At 49.1% G+C, this 16,411-nt stretch overlaps 1 protein-coding gene and 1 long non-coding RNA gene across 8 annotated transcripts in view; one reads left to right on the top strand and one right to left on the bottom strand.

Moving 5' to 3' along the window:
• Positions 1 to 825: 825 nt before the first annotated feature.
• On the bottom strand, positions 826 to 4,432 carry LOC111838197 (uncharacterized). Its single transcript, XR_011982662.1, has 2 exons — positions 4,273 to 4,432; positions 826 to 1,669 (listed from the first exon to the last, which is right to left on the bottom strand). It is a non-coding gene; the product is annotated as an uncharacterized lncRNA (long non-coding RNA).
• caska (calcium/calmodulin-dependent serine protein kinase a) overlaps positions 2,638 to 16,411 on the top strand; it is an 87,600-nt gene continuing 73,826 nt past the window's right edge. For 4 of the 7 annotated variants that reach the window (XM_072699629.1, XM_072699643.1, XM_072699673.1 and 1 more), the window contains exon 1: positions 2,640 to 3,609. In XM_072699629.1, coding sequence (XP_072555730.1) covers positions 3,551 to 3,609 — 59 coding nt within the window. In that variant the 5' untranslated portion in view covers positions 2,640 to 3,550. Of the gene's footprint in view, positions 3,610 to 16,411 lie in introns of all 7 variants that reach the window. The other 3 variants (XM_072699650.1, XM_072699618.1, XM_072699638.1) reach the window with 3 other exon arrangements.

Consider the following 16,411-nt stretch of genomic DNA (forward strand, 5'->3'; position numbering starts at 1 on the left):
TGGCCACTGAGCCGTTTCAGTGATGTTCACACTGCAGCTGGAAACCAAATGTGCAGGACACTGCAGTTTCAAGTAAACATGAAATTAAAGTTGGGAGGTTTTGATTGTAAGTTATTTTGCTTTTGTAGTCTTTTATTTATTGCATTTTTGGAATTAATTCCAGGAACCTTCTGTTAATTACAGAATATATAAAATCTGCTTGAGACCCTGGACCATTGTAGAGACATGGATTCTCTGTTCTCGGTCCTGAGAGTAAGAAACAGTGACTGACAGAATTAATTGAAGTACCCCCCCCCCCCCTCTAGATTATCTGGACGGAGGGCGTCTCCATTGCTAATGGCACCATAGTGGTAAAGCTGCACCCTTTGCTTATTCATGATGGTAGCTTCTTCATTGATCCCAGCTGTCTGCGTTGCTGTTTTTGCTGAGTGATCTGGACCTGAAAGCACTCAGTGCTCAGAAACCCAGGGTGGGCGGGATTGCTGTTCACTGGCAATCGCTGCACCATTTAACCCAGTGTGTCCCAAACCGGTCTGAAGCGATCCACAGATGGTCCGTGTTTTTGCTCCCTCCCAGACAGTCCACATACCGGGAGTTGGGAGGGAGCAAAAACGTGGACTGTCTCTGAATCCCCAAGGACCAGACTGGGAAACACCGCTCTTAGCCCATCGGAAAGGGGGTTTACACCGCTGAGTGGTCCTGAAGCCTCATTTCTTCATCATTACCAAAGTCTGCCCCCCCAACACAAGCATAACAAACAACAACATAGAATCATTATGTAGGTCCTTGGGCTCCACCCATATGACATTCACACCAATCCATGCATTAAACGGTAAAACATTTAATATGTGTCTGGGGTAATCTGGGGTGACTGGATATGCATCCTGCAAATGGAGCACAAGTGGACTAGAAGTATGTTCTGATCCAGAAAAAAAAAAACAGATTGGAGACATCATTTGAAATAAAATACCACCTGGTTCAGTCACTCAGTGACCTGTATGTATAAACAAACAAACAAATGAATAAATAATAATGGAACGCAAACATGACAATTGGGATTATGACAGATTTAAGGATCTGACCTTAATTTAAAAAGAGATAAATATTTCACACGCTTCTAAGATGTATTTGCTAAACCTGCAGCCAGATCAGCAATAACAAACACAGCGAGGTGGGAAAAAAGGTGCCAGTATTTCATCACCAAAAACATGAAAACATCTCAATTCATTTGTTGAACAAAGTTACCCTCTGAAATCTCTTGGCTGGCATTAAAAAAACATTCACACACAAGTGTGCAAATTACTGATGAAAAACAAATAACATCGTTCCCATTGCTGAGATTTACATCACTAGCTGATTTAACCCAGGGGAGATTGTTTTGGTGACCAGGGTTTAGGAGCCTAAGCCAGTTGATTACTATAGACACATTTTTATTCCACCAGCTGGGGGTTTCTCATTCAAATACTACAAAGAGCTTGAAAAAGCGACACAGCATTGACCAGCTCGTTTCCTGGTTTGGCACATAGTCACACGCTGCCATTACCCATAGTTTGGACGTGTAAGGTCAGCAGTCAGCATCCAGGAGCAGAGCCATTCCTGCTTTCCAGGTAATACCAGCTCGAGGTCTGGAACGTACGGCTCATTATCCTTTGTCCAGGCGGCTGTCTTCCTGTAAGAGCAGAACATGCCTGAACACTGAAACAATCCACACCTCATCTGCATTTAATTCCCTTTGTAGTGCAGACAAATTTCAGAATAACTTCCCCGACAGCAGCGAAGCCCCCAGAAATCAATGCCAGGCATCTCATTTAAGAAATCAATTAAATGGGATGTAGCTGCATGTGGAAGTAGACTGTCCTGGATGAGCTGTGGTCTTCACACTACTGCTGACATACAGACCTCACAACCAAACCCTCCTAATGCCTGAAGCTTCACATTTGGATTCACTTCGAGACTATTGGATGTCATGGGGCGCCATAAGGGGCGGGGGGTTAGGCCGATTCCAGGAGCCCTGAAAAACTTCAATAAATATCTGGATTGGTCTGGACTGGGGGGGGGGTGTTGGACGTTACCAGATTTCTGTTTAACTTCCATAATAATTGACAAAGACTCGTTATATTTCAGCATTTTGGAGAATGACGGACCATTAAGTAATCACTCAAACCACATTCACAGAGATTTCGAGATGTCCTGCATGTGACGAGCACAGCACCCAAGTACCTGCGGGGTCCAACGTGCTTCCAGAGGGGGTGCCCCCCGCCCGTCTTATATACCCCAGGGTTGCCAACTCTCACGCATCTGGCGTGACACACGCAAGAAATCATAGGGCAAATCCATATTATTCCATTACAAACCTAAAGTTATCGACATCGAAAGCTTTGTGGTAGTTTGCAAACCCTACAGAGTATTTACACGGCAATAAAACTGTTACATACATATAAATTCGTGTCTCGAATTGAAAACATCACGCCGGCCAGCTGACCGAATTTGGCGACCCTGTACAGCCGGCCGTCCCCACATTGCTCCGTAACCTCGGTCTCTCTCATGCCGTGCAGCCGATTAAAAATAAACCTTCGGAGGGGCAAAGCGCTGACGTCAGCCGGCGGGGTGGTATGGTCAGGGCAGACGCCCATTCATACCTGCGATTGGTGCGGCGCCGAGCTGCCTTAACCAGGGACGTTAGGAAACTGGTCCCCCGGAATAATAGCTGGCGCGCCGCAGTCGTCATTTTGGCTCAAGCGGCCGTATTGCGTATTGCGGCGGTCCGGGGCTCTGGCTCAGCGTTTGTAAACCATTATGGCGTCGAATAAGCCAGTTTCATAACCTTAGGAGGGAGGAGTCTGCCGTTCCTGGGAGCTGGGGCTGGAGCAGCAGACTGACGGGCGAGAGGAGGCTTAGAAACTGGATCAGCCGCGATCTGGAGAAGGAATAGCTGCGGAGATCCATCTTTAAATAGTGGCCGTGGCTGTTTGGTGGTGGGCGTCTGGAGAGACGAACATGGGTGCATTTTGATGAGAGATCCAGCGATCCGATCTGTGTCTGCTGTCACGTATAACTAGGAGGATAAAGCAGCGCTGGATGAAAGTGGGTGCCGCAAAACGTTACATCAGACTCGTTCTGTTACTATTGTTGCCATCGCCGTGTAACCAGTCAGCGGTTTGGCTACAAACAGAGGCATCGCGGGGGCACCGGTGCAGACAGTGATCCGGAGGCTGGGACTGCACAGGGCATAATAAGAGGCGGGGTGCGACCCATACGCTGGACCCCCGGACCGAGGGGAGCCGGGAGACTAGCGGAAGGTGGGGCAGTACGGAGTCCGAGAAGCGGCCCGATCGCAGGTTCATCGCCGGGGCAGTTTTTCTGAGGAATCAAAGCGGAGAGATTTCTAATTTTATTTAATTTTTTACCCGCCCATTGGATTTTGCAAAGCGCTCACAAGGACTGCTTCGTTACCCCCTCTCCCCGTTCCCCAAGAGTGGCTCTTTGTTTAATTAAGAAAATAGCGTTTGGACGGGGTTTCGGGGGATAATCTCCCCATCCTTGCTGGACCATGGCCGACGACGACGTGCTGTTTGAAGATGTGTACGAGCTGTGCGAGGTGATCGGGAAGTAAGTGCCGTGTCGGGCTGCCGGGCGGAGCATCGCTTAGCTGGCGCGCTCTCTGGGCCATAATAATAATAATAACAATAGTAATAATAATAATAAACCTAAAATGAAGCTTACCATGGGTTTATTTTAGGGGGTGCTGTGTAGGGGGGGTGTTGCTGTGGGGCGGGTTGGGGGGGCGGATCAGAGATTCAGTCTGTGGTTACCGATGTGGACCCTTTCGCTAAAATGAGCGCCGTGGTGCATGTAGCCACAACAAGCCGCATCATTTCGGGATCATTTCGGCTGTCGACTGCATTTCTTCGTCAAATTTCTTCGACAAATAGGAAAACCGAGGGGAGAATATTTGCATATGAACGTATGGGAAACACCGCTGTCATATGAGGCCGGGGTGGCGGCAGTCTTTCCCCGATATTGCTACATGCAGGGGACCCCTGAGAGCGCACACACGCCTCTGTATACCTAGGCTGGAAACGGCGGCTTCGTCTAACTTTACTGGACACCGAATTCGCGGTTTAAGGCCCTTAGCACAACTAATTGCTAATTGCTAGTAACCACAGTTATCATACCGAGCGTGGCCGCAAGTTGAACAGTGTCTGTGTGTTTTTGTTAAATATTTCTAATGGTTAGCGCCAAGGTATTCGAAGCACCCGGCGGTTTCCTTACTTGTATCCCGGGGGTGTATTTTATGACACGAGGGTGCAGTTTGTCTTGTCTCCATTGAGGATGCAGAGGGAGCGCCTTGCCTCTGACGCCTCGGTTCGCCGTCGCCCACCCTCCCCAGGTGACTGACGGTAACCCGGGGTTACAAGGAGGGGCGGGGCTCCGCAAGTCGCAGCCGGTCCTCATAGGGCGTAACCTACCGCCCAGCAGTGTCCCAGTGCAAAACCTGCAGTTACCGCCCAGCAGTGTCCCAGTGCAGAGCCTGCAGTTACTACCCAGTAGTGTATGAGTGCACAGCCTGCAGTTACCGCCCAGCAGTATCCCAGTGCACAGCCCGCAGGTACTGCCCAGCAGTGTCCCAGTGCACAGTCTGCAGTTACCGCCCAGCAGTGTCCCAGTGCACAGCCCACCTTCACCACCCAGCAGTGTCCCAGTGCACAGCCCGCAGGTACTGCCCAGCAGTGTTCCAGTGCACAGCCTACCTTCACCACCCAGCAGTGTCCCACTGCACAGCCCACAGTTATTTCCCAGCAGTGTCCCAAAGCACAGCCTGCAGTTACCGCCCAGCAGTATTCCAGTGCACAGCCTGCAGTTAACGCCCAGCAGTGTCCCAGTGCACAGCCCACCTTTACCTCCCAGCAGTGTCCCAGTGCACAGCCCACAGTTATTTCCCAGCAATGTCCCAAAGCACAGCTGCAGTTACCGTCTTGCACCGTCCCAGTGCACCACCTGCAGCTACCCAGCAGTGTCCCAGTGCATAGCCCAGAGCCACCACCCAGCAGTGTCCCAGTGGACAGCCTGCAGTTACTGCCCAGCAGTGTCCCAGTGCACAGTTCACAGTTACTGTACTGCAGTGTCCTAGTGCACAGCTCGCAGTTACCACAAAGCAGTATCCCAGTGCACAACCCATAGTTATCGCCCAGCACTATCCTAATGCACAGCCTGCAGTTACTGCACAGCAACGTACCAGTGCACAGCCTGCAGTTACCACCCATTAGTGTCCTAGTGCACAGCCTGCATTTACCAGCCATCATTGACCCAATGCACAGCCCACAGTTATTGCCTAGCAGTGTCCCAGTGCACAGTCCGCCGGTAACGCCCAGCACTGTCTCAGTGCACAGCCTGCAGTTACCGCCCAGTAGGGTTGTGACGATGAGGAAATTTCCCCACCGGTTAATGGACATGTGACAACACCGGTAATACCGGTATCACCGTGGGGGTGGGGGTTTCCTCTTTTTTTCCTGCTTTTAAATAGCTTATAAATGCGTGCGTATTATACTTTCACTTTTAATTTTGCGGGAATTGGCAATTCGGCGTCAATTGTTTGAATGGACGACAACGAAACTACAAAAAAAATCACTGATATTAAACAGAACTTTTATTAACATAACACAACAAAAAACACAACAATGCTACAGGCTGAAAAAACTGTGGAAGTTGGAACCAAACAAATAACAACCATAGAACGTTTATTACGTAGCCTATGTTAGAACGTTTTTAAAACGAATAAGAAAATAAAATAGAAAGATAAATAAATAAAGTTTAAATAAGATTAAACGAATGAACAAGAAACGAATATAAAAGAAAAACTTCCAAAATGACATTAGGCTACAAAAATGACAAGTCAGCAGTCTTTAAAAAAAATAAATAAATGTGGGGACGGTATCACGGTGGGAAAGTGATGTCACCGGTGTTGCGTCTTAAAACCGGAAACACCGTCAATACCGTCTATCGTGGCAAGCCTACCGCCCAGCAGTGTCCCCGCCTACAGCCTTCAGTTGCCGTCCATCATTGACCCAATGCAAAGCCTGCAGTTAATTCATTCTCGGTTGCATTTTGTACTTGGGGGTTGAACTTCTGTCTCAAAGCACTAGCACTCTGAGGGTGCAGGGTTGGTGGGAGAGCTCAAGTTAGGGATCGACAGGGTCTGGGTGATTTGAGGCCACTGTGCCTGCAGTCTGCAGTTACGCATGGATAGATAACAAGAACGGGGCCTTAAATCAAGGTTTGTGAGAGATGGTATAAACTGTTTTGGGGCTCGGAGTCCTTTGTGCTTGAAGGTCTAGCACAAAAAGCCTTTCCTACAGATTTTCAGATGGCACATGTATTTGTGTGGCATGTTCTGAGGGAGCCTAATGTGTGGTCACGCGAAAGGATTTGTATCGTATCAAAATGTCTTTACTTTTGTCCACAGTGACTCGAAGCCTTTGCTGTTGGCATCCACTCAGGGTTTCTGCATTGACAAGTTGAAATTAGACCAGTTTCCATTTGGTGACTTGTATTTGAAATAGCTTTCATTTGATATATACAAGAAGGGCCTGCTCATTCTCACTAGAAAGCAAAAAAGCTCTGGTCAGTCCTGTGATTGTACGCCCATGGCTTGCATTGTAATTGGCTGAACTTGAAGCCCCTCCCCCATTGAGCAGTCACATGATTCTCCCCTGCTGAGTGCTGCTATGTGCCGGGCTTCATTTAGGCATGATGATTGTGGCATGGAGGTGGACGTGTGGTACGTTTCTTTCTTTGGGTTTGTCTCCTTAAGGGAGCCTTTTTGCGGAGGATCCAGCGTGGGCAGGAACAGTGGATGATGATGATGATGATGATGTCGCAGATCGAGGGGGAGCACGATTCCCCCATTCAGTTGCATGTTTTCTTTTCCGGAAGTAAAGTTGTGAACTTGTGTCTTTCACCATTAGCTCAGCTGAGACTGATTGCATTTCAGAGGCAGGCTATTTGCTTAACCGATTGACAAAAAGAGCGTTTCAAGTCCCACCCAAAGTACCAGAAAAGTACCCCACTGGCCCTTTCTTTCATTAGACCGTCTGGAAAGTTTGGTCTGGCTGTTCTGGTTACCCTAATTGAATGGCCAGTTGAGCGTTTCCTTTCTGTTGTCAGAAGTTGCTATGCCGGTCTTGGATCAATCATATGTTTGGCACAGTCATGTTTTGTTGTGTTTCCTTTTGCAGTTTAAGGAGAGCAATAAACATTCAAATTTAAGAAAAAAATCGTTACAAAGAATCATGATTTCAATTCTAAGCAAAAGAATCACAATTTGCATTTTTTTTCCCAGAATCCTGCAACCCTACTTGTATGTTGCTTTTGGCAAAAAGTCTCTTCTAAATAAATTAGTGAAGCCGAACTGAAAGCCAGACACGCAGGGATTTGTTTAGAAATTAGATTTTTCTCTTATTGCATCTATGTAGGACACACTTTTGTCCAAAGTGACATAATGGTGAGGATCAGAGAGCAGAGTCACACGGTGTCCCTGGAGCCATGGAGGTTAAGGGCCTCACTCAAGGGCCCAGAGGTGGCTCTGCTCCGCCAGCTACAGGATGTGAACTGGCAACCTTCTGTTCATGGGCACAGAGTCCCGATCCACAGAGCCACCCACTGCCCTCATGTCATGTGTTCAAATGATGGCTGAACTCTTATAAAGCAGCATCAATCAAACAAAACAGATTCTGGATGAACCCAATCCAATTACCCACAATGCTATGCAACATGCATTTGAAGGAAACCAAAATCCTGTCAGAAGTTCTTAGCAGTGATCACTGTTAGGGCACTTATTGGTCACCACCTTGGCCTGCTTTCGGTTTCCACGCACCGTGGGTCTGAGCGAGGAGAAGCAGAAGCGTCAGGTACAGCTGGGGTTTGAACTCGATGTTCCTGCAATCTGCTGCAGCATCTCTTTTTAAATCACATTTTCTTCGTTTCTTTTTTTTTTACCTATTAGGGGAGTATTCAGTCAAAGCCTTACTCTCATGGTGTGCTGTTTAAGCACAGGTTTGGGACCCCTGCCAACACATTAGCGTCTGAGCCCGGTTTGATTCACTAAAACTCCCATCATCAGCAGAAGGGAAGCTCCATTTGGACTGAAGCACCGGCTACATGAGTCAGACGCGCTGCGTGGGGGGGCGGCCTGCTCCTCTGCTGTCTTTGTCCCCGATCTTTGTCCCAACGTGAAGTGTGGTGCTGGGGGTGGGCATCGATCCAACAGAGACTCTCCATTTGAACCCTGATCCTTTTATTGACTTAAATTTCTCTTATAGTATATTTCTGAAAACTTTTTTTTTAATATAATTTGCCTACTTGATAGCAAGGACATCAAATTGGGCATTGAGATCGAAGACATTACCTCACATAGAATACGGGCTTTCTCCAAGATCTGGCTGTTTCACGTTGCTTTGATTTAATACAGTAATATTGCGCACCAAGTGGATGAAGTGATTTGTAAACCTGCAGTGACATGAGGCTGTTTGTATTTTGCATGTGAGATCCAGACATACATCTTGTTTTTGGCTGCTCTTGATAAAATCATCCCCAGTCAGATATGTTCCATGATTATATGGACGCGCTTCAAAGCAGAATTTTAACATAGATTAAACTCGGAATAATGTTGCTGCTGGTCTCGGGTTAGTGGTGTCGGGGGGAGGGGGGGGGGTGACATTTCAGTGTCCCTCCACTGCCATTAAGGGCCAGCAAGTGGCATAATGGTTAGGGACATGGGCTTATACCCCTAAGACTGCTGGTTCAATTCTCAGGAAGAGCTTTCCTGTGCTACTGCTAACAAAACACAGACCTAAAAATATAGGAATTGGTCAAATAGGCCTTCAGAGAAACTGATGTGGATTTAGTATGTATGCATTCTTCAGGACTGGCATGATGAGTGGTTAAGCCCTAAGATGGGGGCCCCGGTTTGGGGGCTGCTGACTGTGGACATAGTGAGTGTATTTGGGCTGTGCCTTCCTCTTCAGTTTGGAGGATCTGCTAAGATTCTCTTATCATGCACAGTGACTACATTCTCACATGTTTCTGACTGCAAAGGATAAAATGCTTAGTGGGGGGGTGGTTTAGGATGGGGGATGTAAGCTTTGTTTGTATTTTCAGGATGAGCCTGTCTACTGCGGTACAGCTGAACAGCCATGCTGCTGTGGAGATGTCACACCAGCCCACCCTTGCACCATGTTCCCTGCTCCTCCTTCATATCCCTTGCATCGCGTTCCCCAATTCCTCCTCCCACCCTCGCACCGCATTCCCCGTTCCTCCACCACCACCTTTGCATTGTGTTCCCCACACCTGCTTCCCACCCTCTCACTGTATTCCCCGCACCTTTTTTCTGACCCTCTCATGGCATTCCCTGCTCCTCTTTCTGGCCCTCGTGTTCCATTCCCCGCTTCTCTTTCCGGCCCTCATGTGCCATTCCCTGTTCCTCTTTCTGGTCCTTGTGTGCCATTCCCTGTTCCTCTTTCTGGTCCTCGTGTGCCATTCCCTGTTCCTCTTTCCGGCCCTCGTGTGCCATTCCCTGTTCCTCTTTCTGGCCCTCGTGTGCCATTCCCTGTTCCTCTTTCTGGTCCTCGTGTGCCATTCCCTGTACCTCTTTCCGGTCCTCATGTGCCATTCCCTGTTCCTCTTTCCGGCCCTCGTGTGCCATTCCCTGTTCCTCTTTCTGGTCCTCATGTGCCATTCCCCGCTTCTGTTTCTGGCCCTCATGTGCCATTCCCTGTTCCTCTTTCTGGTCCTCGTGTGCCATTCCCTGTTCCTTTTTCTGGCCCTCGTGTGCCATTCCTCACTCATCCTTTGGGAGCTGTCTTGATGGTGTGCCACTAGGCAGTTGAGTGCATGGGTGTGTTTCCTTGGTTTAACTGCGGCAGAGCTGCACTGGACTGTTTCTGATTGGCTCCTCCCATCCGACTTGATTGTGAGAGAAGTCCCTACCCCCCCCCCCCATCCAAAACACATGGCTGCCGTGGAGGGAGGACCCTGTGTTTGTTTACAGCTGCTGTTCTCCTGCCCACTGTCCCATTTTACCTCCTGCTGTCATTTATTTTTGGCTGCACTGAAAGCCCCCCCAGCTCCCCACCCCCCCATATGGCACTCCTCTCAGCCAGCAGCTCTCTCACACCATGAGTCCTGGTGACCCATCATTTATGCCACACGGAGATGTCCCCGCTAAGCTGGGCCCTCAGCCACCTCCCTCCAACTTGTGCGGGGGTGCTAGGGAACCCCCCCCCCCCCCGGCCGATTGGGACTTTCCAGATCACTGACCATGCTGCTGTCACTGTAGCCTGTTTCGCGGATTTCCCAAACCGTTCGGAAGTCCTGTAGCTACAAATCGAGCCCGGCGTCTCCTGACGGACTCGGCCTGTAGTCGCTCTTGGCGTCTGGCAGTAGGTGCTTGTTCAAGGCGTGGGTTTGATATAAAAAGTATGCAGTCCATTGAGTTGCCGTTGATGTTCCCCAGAGCCCCGCCTCCTTCCACACCATCCCGAAAGAGGCTGGCTCAGCTCAGCCAGTGGGCTATGATGAGAAGCATCCGCAGACACACACCGGTGTCCTGAGGATTCCCTGGAGCGTGCAGAGGGATCATCACACACCCATCTCTGGCGTCAGACAGAAGTGCGGGTAGCTTCACTCTCAGAGACTGTATCGTGGCATTAGGTTCTAGGTTAGGATTGGGTTTAATATTAAGGTTAGGCTTAACACAGGGTTAGGGCTCGGCCAGTGTTAAGGTTGGGTTTAATATTAAACCCGACCCTAACCTAGGGTTAAGTGCTTTTGTGCCCCTTAGTTCTTTTGTCCAGCAGTTCTTTGTTTTTTTTTTTGGGGGGGGGGGGGGTTGGGGTTGGAGTCATCACTGACTGCAGCTGAAGGACTTCTAGGGAAATTCTGTCATTAGTCTGGATGGTATCTAAGCTAGAATCACCGCCTGTTTGTCATGGAACTAAATTATGTGAGAGAAAACAGTCAGCGGTACTTTCAGGACCCGTCATCAGTCAGGCCTTTCGCTGTTATTTTGCTGGGCCTTTTTGAGGGATCAGCTTATTCCAGATGTAATTATCAGCCCTGATTTCTTTACTCTTATTTATTTATTTACATTGTAGCCTGCCGTCCATCGTGGCTTGCCAAAGATTTGCAGGCTGTCGGAAGTAATTAGTCAACTCAGTCTCCCAGCGGCTAAATCTGGGCGCCTACATCTCGGCCGGCTCATGGCGGTAAAGCCGGTCGCCGGTCGCAGGCCGGCGCGGCCTTGGTGTCCAGCCCTGTTTATTTCTGGCTGGTTCTGCTGATTCACTGTGCGTTCAGCCATATGCCGCCCCTGCTGGAGCCGTGCTGATTCAGGATCACACCGTACGCCCGCAGATCACCGAGGACGTCCGCCATCCGGGTGTCTCAGCACTTGGGGACAGGAAATATCAGCGTGGACGAGAAGCAGTGTGTCATTCTGTATGTTCTACACCTTGGCTTTCAGTATCAGTGGTCTGGTTCTGAGTGGTAATATTACTAGTACAAATGTTGTCATTACTATTGATGCAACCCAGTCAAGGTGCATTCTTTAAAAACCTCAGTGAAGTATTCATCTGGCTGTAATTATTTTGAGTGAAGTTTTTGAGCGCGTGGGTGCCAGCCTGAGGGCCCCATGACATGGAAGGCGATCCTGGACACGAGGAGATGCTCTGATCAGTCCCTCAGGATCAGTGGTATAAACTTTGTGTCTCCAGTTTTGTTTGTCACGTGCTCAGACATACACGTGTGCAGTGAAACCTTTTCCAACCTGCTTCCCAGATTTTTTCTCAAGGATGAATAAAGGAATAAAAATAAAACAAATGAATAATAATAGAATAAAATGAGTTCGTTAATTAAAATGAATTAATAGGTAATAGAATAAAAAGTGGTGATATCTTTTTAGATAAAAAGTTTACGTGGAAAACATTGGATAGCAGGAGTGGGTGACAGTGTGCTGCTGATCGCCCTCAGTCAGAGACTTTCGCTGTTGGCCTACAGGCTGCGACGTTGCCTCCCTGACCACAGCAGAGAGAACAGCCTGATGATGCTTCCTTGGCTGTATCCTTGCGGCACCCCCTGTGGGTGACCTGCAGGTTAGGCAGAGCACACCCGTCTGCAGGACTGTGATTCCGCTCAGGGTGCTTTCAGTGGTGCGGCTATAGAACAGCTGCAACTGTCTCTTTATTCAGCCAATAAGAGTGACGCTTTTACTGTGCAGGTTATTGATCGGACGATTTTCACCCAGTAGCAACAGCTCTGCAAGTCAGTCTGTGGTGTGAATCGGGGCGTGTCCTGGGTCAGTCGGTCACAGAAGATAGTGCTGGGTTTTCTCTTTCCTTAAAATGTAGGAGTTTCATTTTGCGGTGGGTGAAAGGGAGACACCTATAACGTGGACTCTGCTGTCAGCCGTTTGACAAGTGGACATCGGTTGGCTGATACCAAGGCCGTCATGTGACTACTGTTTAAATGAAGTGGTGCATTGTGGGAACATGGGTAAATGCTATTTGCCTTTGTGACTGCATAAATTTAGATTTACTGCACTATATATTTTCATGACATTTAATGAGAATTAGTTACTGCCAAGCATAAATTAACATTATTGCTTAAGCAGCAAGAAATTCATCAATTCTGCAAAGATTTGTGAGCCATCAGGATTTCAGGACCGTGAGCGGTTATCGTTGTCTCTTACATTGAATTAGCATGATGACCTTGACTCTCAAGTCTGCGGCTGAGCTCAGAGTCCTGACTCCTGAGGTGTTTTCCGTGCCAGGAAGGCCGGTTCCATGCCAGGCAGCCGATTCTGCGGCCAGAGAACAGCGTCAAAGAGCCGACCCCCACTCTTCTCACATCGGCTCCTTGAATCCTTCTCATTCCACGTATCCCACAGAACTTCACGTTACCCAAGTGCCGATCATCTATATATGTGAGGCATCTATTGATCTGTAATACAGTTTTTCTGCATGTCTGCAGAAGCCATTGTCTCTGGCCGTCTCCGGCATCGTTCCGTTCCGCGGCCCGTGTGGTTTGACCAGGTCCCGTCCCGCCAACGGGGGCTGTGAGGACACAGAGATGCTTGTGGAAGTGGAGGGTGGAGGGGCAGGCTGGGACACAGCCGTCATAAGCTATTTTGGTCATTTGTGGTTTTACTGGGTCTTGAGACAGCGTGGCTGGCATCTTTTCCGCGGCCTGTTCTGTGTGAGCCCGTTTTTTTGTTTTTATTAAGACTGTATGAGATTTCCTTTCACTCCTCTACAAGCTGCATCACTCACAGCCGGAAAATATGTGGCATCAGGCTTTCATGCATGAAGTTTTATTCTTGAAAACAAAAAATAAATTGTGCTTTTGCAGTGAACGCTTTGGTAGATAGCAGGTTTCCTGTCCTGCTCCTCACAAGGTATAACATGAAGTAGCATGAGCATTGGTGACCTTTTTGCCTTGTATTTTTTGGTGCTTCTTTATTTGTATTGAACTAGGAATAACTTTTGCATCATATTACGGCAAAGTGGAACAAAATCATTTAGCTGCGATCCCCAGGGTGGTCATTTCCTGTGCGGAGGTGGGGGGGGGGGAAATGGAGGACATTTCCCGCATATCTTAGAGTGCAGTCAGAAGGTGCAGACGAAGCAGAATATCTGCAGGCAATTTCGGATAGGAAAGTCTGTATGGCATTACTTTAGTAATACTCAGTAATACTCACTTAGCCTTAGTACTTAATTTAGTATTATTGCTGTTTTTGTTGACTGGCATTTTGTCCAAAGTGTACCTCAGCCTTGTCCCCCCCCCACTCCCAATGACCTTAGTCAAGATAAGCAGATGGATGGATGGATGTTCAGAATGAGCCCTTTCCTCAAGCGTACGATGGCAGGGACTCCACAGGGAGTAAGACAAGGTCCTCAGCTGGTGCCAGATGATGGCTCCAGGTGCCTATTGGTGCTTTTCCACTGGCATACAGGAACCGGGCCATATCCTGAAGAGAGGCCTAGTTACAATGCAGTTCCAGCTCGCTTTGGTTTTCAACTGCAGAAGGGTCGGCTCAGTAAAGGTGTTGCTGGGTTTGAAGAGCGCCTGTGACATAAAACCGAAGTTGTTTAATGTGCACATGGTGTACATCATGATTTACTGTGTGCTAATATCCAATAGCAAGTCTGTGAGAATCACTGTGCTATGTTAGCATCAAATGCTAGCAGAATTAGCATTCTCTTGCATAAATTTTCATTATGTATCTATTCCATTCAGCTGTTATATAGTACTTTTTAAGCAGGAGTTTGTCTTCCGCTGCCCCCAAGGGGGTGACACAGGTGATGCACTACACAGGTAAACAGGCAGACAGGTGGCAGGTATTCACAGCATGTCTTCCGCAGTGGTCTTTTGCAGGTTTTACTCCTATTTCTAATGATTAATGAGGATGTTACTGTGGTGCTGCATTTTCGTTTATCTAGGTGAGTAATGAAATTCAGCCCAGCGGTGCCTGTCACGTGGCCGCATTGTTACTCACGGTGCCTGTCACGTGGCCGCATTGTTACTCGCAGTGCCTGTCACGTGGCCGCATTGTTACTCGCAGTGCCTGTCACGTGGCCGCATTGTTACTCACGGTGCCTGTCACGTGGCCGCATTGTTACTCGCAGTGCCTGTCACGTGGCCGCATTGTTACTCGCGGTGCCTGTCACGTGGCCGCATTGGTACTCAGTTTCCCCCCCAGTCGCAGTAATCTCCCCCTTCCCCTTCACCCTATGGCTGCCTGCTCTGGACTTTGTTTTCATCCTCATCTGGATGACACGTGTGACTGAGAGCACGCACCCCCACGCCTGCCGTGTTCACTGATTTCTGGGGGGTGGGGGGCATGCACGCTCCCTCAATAGTCTAAAAGGAGCCCGCTTGTGTTTTGGAAACTTCACGGTGTGTGTGGGCATGCTTATGTCTTGCAGGTACAGATTATACCACCTAGAGTGGGTGTCTGGGTGGGGGGCTGACATACAGCTGTGCTGTTGAGTCATAAAGACTAAAACCCCCTGACAAAGTGATAAATAACGGATGACACAGCCATGGGTGAAAAGGCCCCCATCTCTTTATGGATGCAGATTCCACAGGCACACTGTATACAGGGCTTCCCATGAGCCTCTGCTCTGTCCCGGGGTGAGACACCTGCCACTTGAGTCATCTCATCTGTACTTTTTCTGTTAAGCTCTTTAGGTCTGTAATGTGACTCTTTCAGTCGTGTGAATCTGCCTTGCACAGTCAGATATCAGTTAGCACGCGGCTGTTGGTCTAGGCTGGCACATGAGTACTGCGGATTTTTAAGGAGCCTGATGGGGGAGATGAGGCTGATCTCTTGGGTGTGGCTGCCAGTGGTTTTATGCTGGGCCAAACCCCCCCCCCCCCCAGACTATAGTGGTCAACTCCTGAAACGTGTTCCTCTTGGAACGGTGACCTTGTTTGTTAATGGTTAGGTGAAGTAGTGTGCTATATATTAAATGTCACATGTTACCCTGGGGGGTACCTAGGCCGTGTCTCAAGGCCGGAGTTAAGCTGGTTGTCATAGTCAAGGGCCGGTTAAATCTGCGCGTTAACTCTCCCTGTTAATCCTGCATGTGAGGTTGATGGTTTTGCAGCGGGGGACGGGGTGAGGCACCGGCCACCGCCACGAACCAGACGGGATGGAGCTGCCAGATGTCCACTCCCTGGTATCTCAAGGTTCTGCTGCCTCCGGTGGCTGGTCGGGGGGGGGGGGGGGGTGTCCGCAGCACCACATTCCACGGGGACCTGGAGGGGATGCGGGTCGCGACCCCATCCGTGGTTTCCGTTGGCTCCTGTGGCCATTTCCTCCATGTTCTGCTACAGCCCACCTTTAAATTTTTAATGCAAGATACCAAGGAATATGGGGTCATATGTCGGCGGGGAGGGAATGCGGGCAAAGGAGACTCTGACTTTGGCTACATCAGGACCAGCCTCCCGTGAAAATGAATCATTGACCTTGTTGTGTTTTCCGGGGCGATCTGTGAGTCATCTCCACAAATCACAGACACCCGGGGTAAAAAGCATATATCCCGTCCCATTTTGCGCCCCCCCATAAAGGGTCCGGTAGTGCCACCCCAGTCAGTGACTCACTCACTAGCTCTCGTTCTCTGAATCCGGCTGGAACTTGGCCGTCCCGCTAAATCGGCACCACGGCGTCATGTGTCGGCGCTGTGCAGTCAGCAGGATGGGACCAAGCCCTTGGCTGCCTCTGCTCCATCTTCACAGATCTTTCTGTGCTTGAATCCACTTGCCCGTGAATCGCCTTAGCCCACAAATGGAGCTCAGACCTCTGGGCTAAACGCAGATTTGCTTCCCGCAGAAGCAGCCAGGCTTGCCTTCCATT

This window comes from Paramormyrops kingsleyae, chromosome 1 (genome assembly GCF_048594095.1).
Source record: "Paramormyrops kingsleyae isolate MSU_618 chromosome 1, PKINGS_0.4, whole genome shotgun sequence".
NCBI classification, from domain to species: Eukaryota; Metazoa; Chordata; class Actinopteri; order Osteoglossiformes; family Mormyridae; genus Paramormyrops; species Paramormyrops kingsleyae.